At 42.4% G+C, this 15,510-nt stretch overlaps 2 protein-coding genes across 3 annotated transcripts; both read left to right on the top strand.

Moving 5' to 3' along the window:
* Positions 1–951: 951 nt before the first annotated feature.
* Positions 952–5,005, top strand: LOC144196760 (SERPINE1 mRNA-binding protein 1-like). Of its 2 annotated transcripts, none has more exons than XM_077717186.1 (9): positions 952–1,367; positions 2,955–3,330; positions 3,406–3,549; positions 3,630–3,701; positions 3,799–3,873; positions 3,964–4,135; positions 4,381–4,425; positions 4,503–4,712; positions 4,803–5,005. In XM_077717186.1, exons 1-9 carry the CDS (start codon positions 1,103–1,105, stop codon positions 4,857–4,859), a joined length of 1,416 nt encoding a protein of 471 aa, XP_077573312.1. In that variant the 5' UTR covers positions 952–1,102; the 3' UTR covers positions 4,860–5,005. The 2 variants fall into 2 exon arrangements, with proteins under 2 accessions (XP_077573312.1, XP_077573313.1); XM_077717187.1 differs by having other exon boundaries at positions 957–1,367; positions 3,967–4,135.
* A 2,274-nt stretch (positions 5,006–7,279) lies between these two features.
* Positions 7,280–13,223, top strand: tmem59l (transmembrane protein 59-like). Its single transcript, XM_077717841.1, has 8 exons — positions 7,280–7,578; positions 8,310–8,415; positions 8,575–8,669; positions 8,733–8,885; positions 10,935–11,040; positions 11,548–11,671; positions 11,746–11,863; positions 12,699–13,223. Exons 1-8 carry the CDS (start codon positions 7,414–7,416, stop codon positions 12,864–12,866), a joined length of 1,035 nt encoding a protein of 344 aa, XP_077573967.1. The 5' UTR covers positions 7,280–7,413; the 3' UTR covers positions 12,867–13,223.
* Positions 13,224–15,510: the final 2,287 nt, after the last annotated feature.

The raw sequence follows: 15,510 nt of genomic DNA, 5'->3' as shown, positions 1-15,510 counted from the left end.
TGCGTGTGAGCTCCGATGAAGAGTCGCTCGTCCCTGGTGGTTGTGACCCGGAGTTCTGGCTCTGGTGCACTACCATTATGCTCACTTTGGGGTTGGAAAAAGCCCACACCATCCCGCAGAAGTAGAGGAAGAACATCCCCATGACCAAAATCATTAGAGCGTAGGACTCCACCATGGCCTTGGTGATGACGGAGGTCATGTCGGAAATGGATGCTACTTGGACTGCTGTACTGCGTTCGGGTGAGGACGAAGAAGGCGGGTGTCCTTGTGTGGGCTGGACTGATATTCACTCTGTCAGTCAATGCAAATGAGCTCAACCAGAATTGATATTAGAAATGGCCATCAGTATAACAAGATACAGATATGCAAGCACAGTAATGAATGTTGAATTCATACTCAAATTAAAATCCATGTTGTATTGGTTGGATAGACACCGTAATGCTGACAAGAAAATAAAGTGCTGCCCCATTTTTTTGGTATTTATTGGTAATATTCATCTAGTACAGTACATATAGAAATACATACACACTACAAAAAACACACATATACAATAAACCCTACGAATTTATTATTGAATTACATTGTAATACAATATTTCATCTGATTTAAATAAAACAAAAACACACGTGTTTTTTCACTTAACAAAAACATGTTAGACTCCTTAGCTTTTACCATTTTCTTTCATTTTATTTGTATAGTGTCGAGGTCATTGTCGTCACCTGGGAGTTATACTAATCTTGCAAACATTATATTATTGTTCATTTCGAAACAAAGCTGGCAAATGTTGTGAATTAAAGGCCTGACGAATGTCTTTAATGACCCAAAACGAGTAGTGTTGTGAAGCGCGCGTGCATGGCTTCCGTAGGCAAACTACGCCAGCTGGTGCATTGTGGGTAATGCAGTTATCACTGACGCGTCCCCCATTGCACGGCTCCCTCAACGGACTACACGCCCCACCCGCGCCACTCGGCAAGGTCCCGTATGTCTCTCGCGCCGGAAGAGAAGAATCTCCTTTCCCCAGCCATCTTGTGGCTTCACCTAGCGAAGTGTTCGCACCAAGCCTCGTAGAATCGGAGGAAAATCCTGCTGAAGGGGCGCCATCATGCCCGGACAAATGCAAGACGGTTTTGGCATCGCCATAACCAATCGCTACGACCAACTATTAGACGATGAATCGGACCCGTTTGAGTTGATGAAGCAGGCTCAGGCGGAGTCCAAGAAGAAGAAGGAGGCAGCCGCTCCCGGTGTAGCCAAGTCTGCACCCCAGGCGGCTAAACAGCCCAAAAAGGAGTCTCAAAAAGACAGAAAGACTCCACTGGGTGACAAAAAGGCAGAGCCCCAAGCCCCCGTCCCGCCCAAGAAAGATGGTGAGTACTTTTTCGCATGCGTTCGAGACTTGTCGTTAACACAAACCGAGGGCATGTTGGGAGATGTTAGCACGATAGCTAACAGAAAGCAAGGTGCATAAAGCTGCCATGACGCGAGCTCCGCGTGGTTGTCTCCTCCCACGACCACCTATTCACCGGCCCCCTTCGCCACATTTACACCGCAACGACCACCTAACATAAACAAATCTCGACCAAAACAACGGTTCAAATAACTAAATCGAAAGGCTACACTTTGTTTTGACTCGAGGCCCACATTAATGGTCTGGGCCCTCCTGCAAATGTGAATGTGACGTTATAACAAGTGAGTCGTCATTTTAATGCAAAAACGTTTAAATAAAACCTAACTATATTTTTATGTTAAATCCGCTCAAGGTTAACAAACAAGTCCACGTGCAATTATCGTTGACGAGAAGCCTATATAGGCGCGCAATGCTTCCTTGCTTTCATATTAGCCTATTAGCATCTATTTCTATTCTATATTTCAAAATGTGTTGAATATGCCTGCTTGCTCGCAGTTGGACACGATCAGCCTGTGTGTATAAAGTGTGAGGTCAAGTGCTCTACTTGCTCAAGAGAAGATGAGACAGGTGCTCCATGTGTGCTGCACCCAGCTGCTGGATGCTTCTATTTTCGGTATACGGGAGGACTGAAGCAATGTCTCCACCATGTTGTCAGGCCAGGACTCGCGCTGCACAACTGCCATGTGCCGCCGAGGATCCAAGACGTGAAAAACCGTCTTCGGTCAGCACTAAGGGCGTGAGAACTTCTGTTACCTTTAGCAACACAAGGCTCACGATTATGGCAATGGCAATATGTGGGTCAGTAAATCAAAGTCAAGCCATCTCAAAATGGCAGTGCATTTTTTCCACACACTTTTGCGCACAAACTAGGAACGAACATTTTTAGTGCTATATGCAAAGCAACATTTCGCCAACTTTTCAACATTCACTAGACCAGTCCCATTCCAAATGAGTTGGACATATAGCGGCGCCAGTGGCGGACAAAGATGCTAATCTAGGGGAAAACTTGAGCCAGACATTGGTTTTCATAGCATATTGCTATCCTTTTGGGATGGAAAGTGTCATAATGATCATATTGACATTTTGTCTCACTCCTAGTTAGCACACAGGATGCAGGTCGGGCAGGTAGTAGGAGGTTCAGACCCGGGACAGTGCGCATTCCGACCCATTCACCCACTGCTGCCTCAGCTAATGATTGGCGGTGCTCTAATCTTTAGCGGAAAATCGTATTCAATTGTGTCAACTCGTCCCATGGAAATGACAGTGGAGGGAATTAATCCCATCCAGGCCTGACTGTGATTAGAACCTGAAACCGAATGGCATGGTGGCAAATATTCTGACGAGTGTCATTATAACCCAAGAAAAATGAGTAATACCCTGAAGCCCCTAAAAGACAGCTGTATGGTCTCAAAACGTTTAAATGCATAGGTGCCATATTACATGTTGGTCCGGAATCTCATAAGAGGAAAAATGCAAGCCCAAATGCGCGAGAATTATTTTTTTTATAAAATTAAAGGTTTAAAAGGCACTCTGCTGTTTACCGTAGGTCCCGGCGTGAAGAGAACGGGCCGCAAGCCGGAAGGCGAAGGCCCCAGACCACAAGGCGGCCAACAAGGAGAGGGTCGCCAAGGTGGCCACCAAGGAGAGGGTCGCCAGGGCGGCCATCAAGGCGAGGGTCGCCAGGGCGGCTATCAAGGAGAGGGTCGCCAGGGCGGCTATCAGGGAGAGGGTCGCCAGGGCGGCTATCAGGGAGAGGGTCGCCAGGGCGGCTATCAAGGAGAGGGTCGCCAGGGCGGCTATCATGGAGAGGGTCGCCCACCCGCAGACAGGCGGCCTGTAGACAGGCGGCCCCCCCGACGCTTCGAGAGGCCGACCGGCGAGCCCGGCGACAAGCCCGAGGGAGGAGAATTCTCTGTGGAGAAGTGAGTTTCCACTTCTCGGTCGGATCGAGTCGTCCTCGCGCCAGTCAATGTTCACACTCGGTCTCCCCCCTTCAGGCCCATCGGCGAGCGGCCGTATAGGGGCCGGGGTGGCGGAACCAGGGGCTTCCGCGGAGGAAGAGGACGCGGTCTGGGCCGCAGTGACGGCTTTGACTCAAGAGGAAAACGGGAATTTGACAGGCATAGTGGCAGCGATCGATCGTGAGTAAAACAATTTTTCATATTCCATTCCGTGTTCTGTGAATTTTATAAATATGTTCAAATCTTTTTGTTTTCCTCAGTGGTCTGAAAGGCGAAGAGAAGCGTGGCGGAAGTGGATCTCACAACTGGGGCACAGTCAAAGATGATATCACGTGAGTTACAATAAGATGATCAACCTGACAAATGACTTGGAACATTTTCCCCAAACTATTTGACTGGCAAATCATGACAACGCTTTTCCCTCCCCAGCGAACTCGACCAGTCGAACGTGACCGAAGAGCCCACCGAGGGCGAGGAGCACCCGCCCGCCGATTCTGAGAACAAGTAAGTCGATCTCCTCCCGAGCACGCCTGCCCGACGAGCGCCGCGGGCGCCGGGACGGGCTCTTACGGTGCGCCTCTCGTGTTTTTGTTGAAGGGAGAATGAGGTGGAAGAGGCGAAAGAGGAAGGCCCTAAAGAGATGACCCTCGACGAGTGGAAGGCCATGCAGGACAAGGAACGCGCCAAAGTGGAGTTCAACATCCGCAAAGCCAACGAGGGGGCCGACTGGAACAAAGGATTCGTGCTGCACAAGTCCAAGGCCCAAGTGAGTTTGTTTGCGCTCAATTTTCATGTTTCCAGACCGTTGACACAGAGTGTCGTCCCGGGGAGTAAATTTTTTTTTAAATTTGCCGTGGGAAGAATGAACAGTTTTTATGGACCCACGGCAAATAGTGACAATATCATTGAATATGGCTGGCACAAGAAGCTTGAGTGCCTTCTGTTAAAACCTGTCAGCTAAACGACCACTGCGGAATTTTCCCAACAAGTGTGCTTTGTTCCATCTTTCAGGGTAAAAAGGATGAGCTGATTGATTCTGAGGTGTTCGAGTCCAAGGTGAGATTTTGCTTTCACGTCACATCAACCATATTTACCATCTGACTCGTCTTTTTTTTCTTTTCTTTCTAAATTAGACTGATGACGAGCATCACTTTCGCAAGCCGGCCAATGACATCACGTCCCAGCTGGAAATTAACTTCGGAGACCTGGGACGTCCCGGCCGCGGACGCGGCGGGCCGCGCGGAGGTGGCGGTGGACGGGGCGGACGTGGGCGCGGCGGGCCACCGCCCGGCGAGCGCACCGGCGACACCCCCAGGCCGCCACGTGGTGGAAGGTCCGAGAGGGTGAGATACACCGCCGCAATGTCGCAACCGCGTGTTCCAATTCCTAACGAGCCGTTTCCCCAATTCCTAATGAGCCATTTTCCTCCGCAGTCGATGGTTTCGGTGCCAAATGTGGACGATCCCGAGGCCTTCCCGGCGTTGGCCTGAGAGCCACACTCTGGGGGAGGGGCTACAGGAATCCCCCGCCCACCAGTTCTTGAGCACCTCTACTACGAGGCTTGCATGTTCCTGGATCCTTCAGCTAAGTGAAACGGCGGAGAAGACTGTCATGGACTGTGACGCTCGATGTGAGGACTGCGTTTTACCCGATAAAAACAAAACCGATGGAAAAAAAACAAGAAATTAAGACCAAAAAAAACGACAACAAAAAAAGAGAAAAGGACTTCTTGCTACTCGGGAGCAGCTTATTGGTAGAGGTTTTTGTACTTGGAAACAAAGTAGCAGGGATGCTTTCATACAGTATTTTTTTCAGAGGTTATGCACTTGTCCATTGATAGACTCTTTTTATAATTGCTGCTTTAAAAATCTGCCTTTGGAAAATAGAAATAGTCGAGCACGTCTACTGCGTGGTGCGTGCCGCCGCTCGTTGACATTTGCAGTTTGGTTTTGGTTCTGCTTTAGGACTGGGATGCTTTTGGAATTTTATACACACTGTATTCTCAACATAGACAGGCTCAAAGTCTTTTCATTCATTCTTTTTTGGATTGCTTCTTTCTTTTTTATTTTACAGCAAAGGAGACGTCTCTTTTAAGCAAGGCTTCTTTTTGTAGAGCAACGTTAGGTCATAAATGGGGAGGGCCTGAAAAAGCATGCAGTTACCAAATTGGCGCTATTCAGAAGTTTTGTTTTTTTTGCCCGGTGGGTTCACCTGAAGCCCCTCCCTTCAGCTTAGGAGATTGTTTTTTAGTGGAGCGTCGACCTGCGCTACCGTTTACACACTCCGCTTTGGTTAACTCACCCACGGCGGCTCGCACCACCACCTCGCATAATCGCTCTGAAAGAAATAAACAGTTGACGTTCATTGTGTGGAACAAGTGACGCGCTTCTGCAAATGTGTGAATTCCTGCCCTGCTAGCGGAGACCTCTGTCGGTAAATAAAGATGGTCGGTAAATTGTTTGCACTGTCCTTTTTGTAGATGACAAATGAATGGAGAAAGAATTCAACAAGGCTCTAATTGGTATTCAGAAATGATGGTCTCAACTCTGCACTCCTGCTGATGTGATTCCTGACTGAGTCTGACATTTCAATTGGTTTTAAAAGAGATCAGCCTTTTGAAGAGGTACATCAAAATGTCTTGGTGTTCAATCAGCCGATGTTGGAATTTTTTTAGACACCTAAAATGGCAATTATTCATAGAAAGATGTCCACTTATTGTTTTTTCCTTTTTTTACCATTAAATATGAATGGCATGAATTAAAGATCATTAGGGTTTCCTAATATTTTGCACTAAATTTTACTTATCCATTAAAATACTCAAATTCAAAACAAAAAATAGCTATAGGGAACGATTATTCATTAGTCGTGCCTCTAAACATTTTTTTTAAATGTAGTCCACAACTAGTTGAAAATGTTTCTCTATTACCAGACCTCTAAGAATTGAGTATGATATGCTAAATACTTTATTTTTACTACTTGTTTAAAATTTCATGTCCAATTTCTCAAGTTGGAAATTTGCCTATTTCAAGATGGCATTTTTCTTCCAGTTCCAAGGCATCAAATAAGATTTTTGAATGGAGTCTAAAGTCCTGGTAAATAGCATTTATGGATTTTCATGTCATCCAAAACCAAAATACATGCGGCCTATTTAGCACCCACGTCACGGTGTGCCCACGTCCACAGAAGGGGCCGAGACATCTGCTTTGTGGTGCACCAGCTTGTCTCCTGGGTCGCCCACCAAGTGCTCACCCGTGATCCGCCACCACAAACCTGCTCTACCAACTGTTTGCTCCACTATACATTCAAGTGCACCTTAAAGCCTAACCTTATCGTATTTTGTTTTTGATTAGAATACTACAGTACAAATACTGTGTGATGTCATCAATATATGGATTTTTTTGCGTATCATTTTATCCGGAATATGCACACTGTTGATATAACCTCAGTGGGATGAATTTAATTTGACACATACAAGGAAAACAGTAGTATACTCCTGTTTTTATTTGAATATTTTCTGCAAAAAAATACAAATGGTACTTGGCCAATCATCTTTTTTATGACAAACTGCAGTAAAATCTGAAACCATCACTTTTAACAAAGCTGATGGCAACATTCCATAAATGATTTTTTGTATTCATTTTTTTAGAGATATTTATGAATCTTGATCGTCTATCTTTGAATACATTTAATAGTGTAAAAATGTAAGATATGCAGTTGAAATGTTAACCTTAGAATTACTTCAGATGAAAAGGCTTCATTAAAAGTACACGTTAAACACACACACACACACAAAAACTGAAATTTACCCAACATTTCTAATTTTATTTACCGTCCACCTACATCTTAGCAGATTTTTTGAAGCCCCATTCTGCAGCCCAAGTATGGTGGGGTGGGGGGCGTTATTATGTGCACTTGGTGGGGGTGTGTGACGTCACTCCCATCCAGCATTAGGCATCAGCTGCAGCCGAAAAAAGCAGGACCAAGCATCCTCTTCCTCCTCGCCCTTTCTCGCCGCTCAGCAGCCTCTCCGCTCCGGCCACCAACATGAGCCTCTCCCCGGCCCTGGTTGTGGTGCTCCTGGCCTTCGTAGCCGCCGCCATCGCCGCCACCACCACGTCCTCCCTGGAGGTGTTCGACAACCAGCTGGGCGACATCAGCTACTGCAAAAAGCAATGCCAGCTCGCCGTCAAAAACAAAGGCCCCGCAAAAGTAAGATTTCATTCCAAATGCAAGCCGACCGCATGACATTGAGCTAGTGTTTGGAATTGGTCCTTACGCCCCGTTAGAAGGCGACCATTGTGGGTAGTAGCGTGTCCGAGAGGCCGGTAGATAGATGCACAAAAGGGTTTGCAGCATTTTGATGTTTTTTATTTTTTTAAATTATTTTTATTATCCGCCCTCAGGAGTGGCCTTCGTTCGCATACTGCGGTGGGCTCGCAAGCCCACCAGGAACACAACTCTGAGCATTTGAAGAATGTTAATCATTCACGGGTGTATATTCTAATTAGCATCGTGTCAATTATTGTTGTCGGTAAACGCGGAAATGCAGCGGAGGTGATGACAAGGCTGTTATGAGGTGGATAGTGATGTCCGCCAGAGGGCGCTGTTTCTCTGCTTGATTTGGAAATTCGTTAGAGGCGTTGAGATGATGATTGAGAGTGGGGATGGTTGTTTGTCACTTTGTGCCCCTTACAACTTCTAATTTCTTTAAATTGGCTGATATGGTTTGTAATGGTCTTTTAATTGGATTGTTATTATTGCTTAATAAGTGGAATAGCGATCATTAATAAGGGGAGCAATTGGCCGAGATTGACCTGTATGTATTGTATAATAAACACAATAAAATAAAACAAACATATATTTTTGAAGTAAATGATAGCCGGCTGCCCCTCCTAGTCCTAATGTACAGAGTGTATTAACACTGCGTTCCTTTGGTATAGGATGCCATAATGAACGCCTGCCACCGCGGCTGTCGCCTCTACTCCATCTGCCAGTTTGTCAATGGCAACGCCGGCTTCAACACCAGCAAGGATGAGTGTCAGGGAGGTGAGTGTCTCCATCTGTGGCTTTCGCTTGGACTTCATATCTCAGTTACGCATTTGTGGCATTTACAGGGTGTAAAAACCAATACGCGCCTGAAAAATCTTTGTTCATTGATGCATTTTTACATCTTGGATTGCTTGATCCTCTGGTGTGTTTCCACAGCGTGCCAGGAGGCTTACGTCAAACTAGTGGAGCAGGATGCTTGTGGCACCGGCTGCTCCAGCCAGCCGTCCGAACCCGAACTCAAGAGGAGGAAGGTGAGAAAAAATGTTTGGTCCCCCGTGAAGAAAGGCAATAATGGCCATTATTATACCCCGTAGCTCAAAGCAATGACCCTGCGCCCTAAGCCACCGTCTGTCATGGAAGCCTTGTCTAGTTGGTGCAATGACATTGTAAGCTCCGCCCAGAGTTTCATCTCATCCACCTGGACTTTTTACCTGCAGGCAGATGACGGCAAGGTGGTGGTTTTTCAGGTAATTGGATTTTGGTCATGTCTTTTTAATTTGGTACTCAGTCTATTGACATTTATGGCCTTTTTAACTCATTAGGACATTAGCGTAGCTCGTATGCTAGCACGGGGTAGCATTTTAGCTAGCCTAATTTTTCCCAGTTTCTCTCCTTCTAACAAAACTCACATTTTTGTAGATGCTAAAGTGAATTTTAGCGTTCAAAATCATTGAAATCCTGACTGGTATTACTTTTTAACCTATACATTTGTTGGCGTATTCAAAATGCAACCAAAATGGCTTAATTTTATTATAAATTGGGGCACTCGAGGTTTGTAGAAATTGTAAAAGTCAACTTGGAGTGCACTTTATCGAGCGCCTCATTTTGGATTCGGCACGTTTTTCAAGGTTGAGCGAACAAGGACGCAGCGTTTTTTTCCGACAAAATCGCAGCTCGTTAAAAGTTATTTTAAGCCACGCCACTTCCTTTCCACTCTGCGACCAATCCTCTTCTGCCGTGAAATCTCCTCTTTTTCTATCGGCGGATATATCTACATGGAATGACAACAAACATTTGACTGTAATTAAGCTGGGGTATAAAAAGTTCCCGGTAGTTGTTAGCAAAGAAAATAGGCTGCGTAATTAAAGGACGGCTGTCTTTACGAACATTTGATGACATGTTTTGGTGGGAGAAGTCGGATACGGAGATGCCGCAAAGGTTTTTTTTCGTTGTCCACTTGGAGATTCCAATGTAATGTTTGCTTTTTGTGGGACTGACCTCATTTAACCTATGCACCGAGGCGGTCCTGGCTAATTTTAAAACTAAACCAAAATGTAGGTATTCTTTCATATACAGTTATCCCTCGATTATCGCGGTTAATGTACACCAGACAGGCCAGCGAAAAACGAAAAATCGTAAAAGTAGTCACCCTTATTTAAAAAAGATAATAATAATAGTAATATTTTTATTTTTTTGATTTTTTTTACTTTATTACTGAGATCTAGTTCATAAAAATGTGAAAAACCATGCTAAAATTCGCAAGCAGAAGCCACTCCGCTGTCCTCTACTTGCGAGTGAATTTTCACGTTTTTATGAAAAAAATGTAATAAAAAAAATTCCCCTATTAAAAAATAAATAAATTTAAAAAAATAACAAAAAAATGTGATGTTGTGAGGCCACAGTAATTGAGGGATTACTGTAGTATAATTTCAGCAAAGAAAAACACATTTTGACTCCATAGAAGAGTAGAAGTACACATTTATACAACATATAAACATCAATTTTAATTGCACAAACCTTGAACCTCCCAAAAACATAAAATACATATAAATAAATAAAAAATGATGAAAAAAGATGTCTTCTGGATGATGCACTACTTTAGACAAGATGCAGTGAAATTTTTCCAAAGCTAGACGGAGACCACGCCCCCTCTGCAAACTCCACCACTAATCTGATGTGTAAATGAGGGATAAAAGTCCAGACAACTGGTAATATCATTGGGGATCTTTAAGGGCTCTTATGTGCCCCCCACATAGATGGTGCCCTAGGCGGTTGCCCACATTGCCCATATCAAAAACCAGCTCTCCACGGGTTAGGATTATTATGACGTTTGACAAAACGTGTGTTTTTATGTGTGCCGTTGCCACTGTGGCCTCGAGGCGAGGGCAGCGGCCAGACAAAAATCTGAATTTAATGAGGCCTCCGGGGAAAAAAAAAACCCAAAAAATGCATGTGAGGGCAACGCTGATCTTATGTGAAAGATTTGTAGGGATGGGTGAGGGCGTTTGGTTTTTTTCTGTCAAAATAATGTTGAATGCAGTTGAAATATGGTTAGAAACCCAAAAGAGGGGTTTGTTTCTTTCGCTGCCTTTGGCGGTGGAAAATCTTGATCGGGAGAGTCAAAATAGATTGGAAGTATAAGTCAAAGTATGTGTTAAAACTCATTCGAATTTACTTAATTTCACAAGCTAACATTTTAGAATGATCACTGAGTTTAAATTTGAAGCAAAAATGCAAGAATAATTGATCCAACTGTCTGAATTTGGTGTTATCTTCGTCATCTTCATCTTCCTCAGAGCCAGCCAGAGATGGAGTACTCTTTTCCCGAGCTGCAGGCCCCTCGCTCCGATGTAGCTGAGACCCCCTGGCCTCAAGTCCACTCGCATACACAGAAGCCTCACGGTTAGTACAAAAATACTTTGATTACTATTCAACTATTGAAGTTAGTAAAAAGCACCTAAAAACAAATAAAATCATGCACAATATTTTCAATCTTTCTTGATATCTGACTTCAATTCCAAAATAGTTTAACCCCCCCCCCCAAAAAAAAATGAAGTGATTTTTACCAATGTAATCAGGAAAATCGATTTTGTTCTTATAATAGTATAAAAAAAATCAAACTTATTCTTGTAGTATTTTCATTACTCAATTCTCTTAACATTTGAATAGCAAAATCCAAACTGAAATTTCTATTTCTGAAGTATTATATTACAACAAAATAGCAGCAAAAAATGTTATGGTTGTGAATAACATCATCAAAATCTTCCTTGAATCTCTTATAATATCTGAAAAAGAAACTTTACTCACAAGACTATACATCTTGAAATGTTAACCATTCCATATTTTAAAAAAATGACTTCATAACTAATTCCCAAATCTATTTTCTTTTAAAAAACAACTTTTTCCCAGGCACGAGGAGCCGTGGCGAGAAGTCTGGCTCCAAAACAGCAAACAGAGGCAAACATCAGGTCCAGCACGCCGACGAAAACGCCGCCGCCGGGGCCGAGCACGACTTCCTGGGCTGCATGTCACGGTGAGCCCTCGCCGATTCCCGATACGCGCTTTGGGCGTGTTCGCCATCACGTATTCATACATGCCACTCATCAGGCGTTCGGGTCTGCCACGCTGGATTTTGGCGGCGTGCCTCTTCCTGTCCATCATGGTCATGTTATGGCTCAGCTGCGCCAGCTTGGTCACGGCGCCCGACCAGCGCGTCAAGACGCAGGTACCATCACATTTTGGCACCGTTTGGTCGCTGGTCTTTTGGTTGCCGGTCAAATCTACTTAGATATTAAACAGTACTTAGATATTAAACAGTACTTAGATATTAAAGAGTACTTAGATATTAAAGAGTACTTAGATATTAAAGAGTACTTAGATATTAAAGAGTACTTAGATATTAAAGAGTACTTGGATATTAAACAGTACTTGGATATTAAACAGTACTTGGATATTAAACTGTACTTAGATATTAAACAGTACTTGGATATTAAACAGTACTTGGATATTAAACAGTACTTGGATATTAAACAGTACATAGAGATTAAACAGTACTTAGATATTAAACAGTACTTAGATATTCAACAGTACTTAGATTTTAAACAGTACTTAGATTTTAAACAGTATTTAGATATTAAACAGTACTTAGATATCAAACAGTTCTTGGATATCGAACAGGACTTGGATATCGAACAGTACTTGGATATTAAACAGTACTTGGATATTAAACAGTACTTGGATATTAAACAGTACTTAGATATTAAACAGTACTTAGATATTAAACAGTACTTAGATATTAAACAGTACTTAGATATTAAACAGTACTTAGATATTAAACTCTCTCTCTTAGATGTTAAACTCCTTCTCATGAAAATAATTTTGAAAGCTGGCTTCAACAGTAAACTCTCTGTCACCATTTAACCCGCGACCAAAAGACCGGGGACCAAATGTCCGAGCACCAAATTGACCCATCACCGTCAATGGCAGGCATTCAGGAATCGGCAAACCTGGTTTTAACTGACTTTTACCCGAAAGAGCGTTTCATGACTTTTTGTGACTAGCTGAGCATCAACGGCGACAAAGAATTCCTGGACGACACGGAGGTCAAGGTCAACCCCTTCCAGCTGAGCCCGCTGCTGGCCGTCGGCGTCAAGCGAGCGGTCGCCCACGACGACCGGGAGGCCGGACCCCTCCCCGTCAAGGTGGACCTTGACAAGACGCGCGTTTAGAAGATGACAGGGATTCCCTTCACTCGCTCACTGGATTTCTTCTCCTTCTTTTTTGTTTAAACTATTATTTTGAATGAAGCAAAGCGCCCTCAGAGTCATTTCATGGCTATTTTGTAAATTCACGAGGCAATCGCGTCAAAGGTCGGAGGTCAGGGGCGTCGGAGGAGACACGAATTCGGCCAAGGGAAAGAGCAGAAAGGTTGCCTGTGATATACCGACATATGTACGTACATTGTAACCTAGACATAGAGGATTATTTAACAGGGACTTTTAGGGCCATGCTGAAAAGAAAATCATGGTGTACTACCAGAGTACTTTAAAGTAATTTTCTATTTGGGTTGAAAAAATTCAGGATTTTTTTTTAAAGAAATATAATTGTTATTATTATTAATATTAATATTAGGTGTGCCACTTAAATTATTAGGATCTCATTATTGTTTGGATCCAAAAATAACCATTGGTTGATGTTCTCAATTTTAGGAAGAAAAGTCTGATTTTTCTTTTTAAATTACATTTTATTGGCGGAAAAAATGAGAGTTTTACTTTGAAATCTTGAAAATAAGTATTAATATACATTTTTGCAGTTTCTTTCTGATGTGTTGGAAGTTAGGCAAGTTTCTTTTTATGTTTTTTTTAATCTGCTTTACTTTTGTGAGAATTGCAACATTTTTAATTTATTTTTTATTTTCCTTTATTTTCCTAACATTACCACTCCACGATTGGTCCTTTTCTTGTCAGCGTGGCCCTAATATTCCTCAAAAAATCTTGTATAATAACTTGACTTCCGATGATGTAAATATTGCCATTATTACTTAGAGTACAGTTTGTAGTAAAGTATGTGTGCCCGTGTGCTATCACAATTTTCTTTTATCCCAGCCAGTAGCACACGGCGGATCCAATTCAAATATTTGTATGTATGGAACGCAGTAAAATTTGCTTTAAAAATACAAGTTTACTATCCCATAGCGCTCTCGGAATGCCCCAAAAGAAGCCTGCATGCCCAGTCAAGCTTCCATAGTTGAATCCCCAATTGCCGTGCATCCCTTATAGGTAAGCTCAACTTTTTTTGTGCTCTTATTTAGCCTAAAAATGCTTAGAAAGTGCATTATAATAAGAACCATTGGCAGAAGGACTTTGAAAGGAAAACAATAGCAAAAGTCATTCCACCCATCATCAATTGAAAATGTATCATTTACTACAAATGGAACCATTCAATCGGTTCATTTTCAATATTTGCAACAATGAATAAAATCTTTTCATCAACAATAACAATGACTTGTATCATTTACTTAATTTGTTCTTGGAACGTCAACATAAAAGTAGCAATGTTATTAGAATAATGTATTGCCCGCTCAGAAAATCTAAATCTTTAATCTGAATTTATGGCCTGTGACACCGCCTGCTGCCCGGAGTTAGCTGGGATAAACTCCAGCACCCTCCGCGACCCTTGTGTGGAAAAGCAGCACGGAAAATGAAAAAAATAAAATTATGGCTATTCACTAATGGTCAATTAGATTGAAGTGTTTGAATTTAAACTTTAAATAGTCAAATCAAGTCTGTGTCATTGTTACCTAGGATAGGCTCCAGCACCCTCTGTGACCCTTGTGAGGATAAGATGTTAAAAAATAGGAAAAAAATATGGCCATTCACTAAAGGCCAATCAAAGTGAAGTGTTTGAATTCAAACCTTAAATAGTCAATTGAAGTATGTTTCCTTGTTAGCTGGGATAGGCCCCAGCACCCCCCGTGACCCTTAAGTGTATAACTGGCACAGAAAATGAATAAATGAATGAGGCATACGCCCCCTGCTGGCCTTTTAAATATTTTTACTTTTAAGAAAACTGATTCAAATGTTATCAAAAGTAGCGACCTAGTTTTTACACCAGTTGCCAATGGTTAGTTTTGTAGTGTATTTTTTATTATTTAATGATCCCCAAACAAATGTATGCATTATGTTCCTCGACCGTTGCCGTAGTTTGACTTTTCAACCCCCCTTTCGGCCCCATTCTATCTCCTGATCAACTGTATTTTTGAAGGTAAGCCACCTGTTTGTTAATGGCTCCTACACAAATGTTTGTAAAAATGTGACTAAATGCTGCCATCCAGTTAATTTGTTGAGCTAAATCACTTGCTAAAATGTTTAGTCGCAGTTTGGCTAAAGTTTGATGTGCACTTTGCATGTCTGTTTTGAGTAATAATTGATCATTGATTGCACTACTTTTGTGATCGCTAATTTTCTTTGCATTTTGATTTATTTATATAATTTCATCAGACAGATGACGTGTGGAAACTCTTTTTCATGATGTGAATATACTGTTTTGACATGAATATCAATATTTTTTTTGGGGGGGGGGGGTTACTGCATGAAATGATGTATACCTGGTATGTATTTCTGTAGGATTTACGTCAGTGCATCCTAATAATATAAAAATAATTTTGTTATATTTTGGTACAGTTTCAATACTTATTTAATTATACGAGTCTTTTATTTTTTAACACTGACCGGATCATTGTATCATTGAATTACTGTGTAAAAATCGGTGAGTGGGCTTTAGGTGCAATACTCGTCACGTCCACAGGGCGTCAGCAAAGATTCGTAATGTCGTGATCTTTCACAAAGGTAAGTTTTAAGTGGAATTTCTGCA

The sequence above is a fragment of the Stigmatopora nigra genome, chromosome 5 (genome assembly GCF_051989575.1).
Source record: "Stigmatopora nigra isolate UIUO_SnigA chromosome 5, RoL_Snig_1.1, whole genome shotgun sequence".
In the NCBI taxonomy this organism is placed as follows: Eukaryota; Metazoa; Chordata; class Actinopteri; order Syngnathiformes; family Syngnathidae; genus Stigmatopora; species Stigmatopora nigra.
Note: the sequence above shows the minus strand (reverse complement) of the source record. Positions and strands in the feature narration are given on the sequence as shown.

Excerpts from the sequence above, each read along its gene's own strand:
- LOC144196760 (XM_077717186.1), top strand. The coding sequence starts at position 1,103 with ATGCCCGGACAAATGCAAGACGGTTTTGGCATCGCCATAACCAATCGC. Across the intron at positions 3,331-3,405 it reads GGAGAATTCTCTGTGGAGAA|GCCCATCGGCGAGCGGCCGT; the intron begins GTGAGTTTCCAC and ends TCCCCCCTTCAG. Across the intron at positions 4,713-4,802 it reads GTGGTGGAAGGTCCGAGAGG|TCGATGGTTTCGGTGCCAAA; the intron begins GTGAGATACACC and ends TTTCCTCCGCAG.
- tmem59l (XM_077717841.1), top strand. The coding sequence starts at position 7,414 with ATGAGCCTCTCCCCGGCCCTGGTTGTGGTGCTCCTGGCCTTCGTAGCC. Across the intron at positions 7,579-8,309 it reads AAAACAAAGGCCCCGCAAAA|GATGCCATAATGAACGCCTG; the intron begins GTAAGATTTCAT and ends CCTTTGGTATAG. Across the intron at positions 8,886-10,934 it reads GCAAGGTGGTGGTTTTTCAG|AGCCAGCCAGAGATGGAGTA; the intron begins GTAATTGGATTT and ends CATCTTCCTCAG.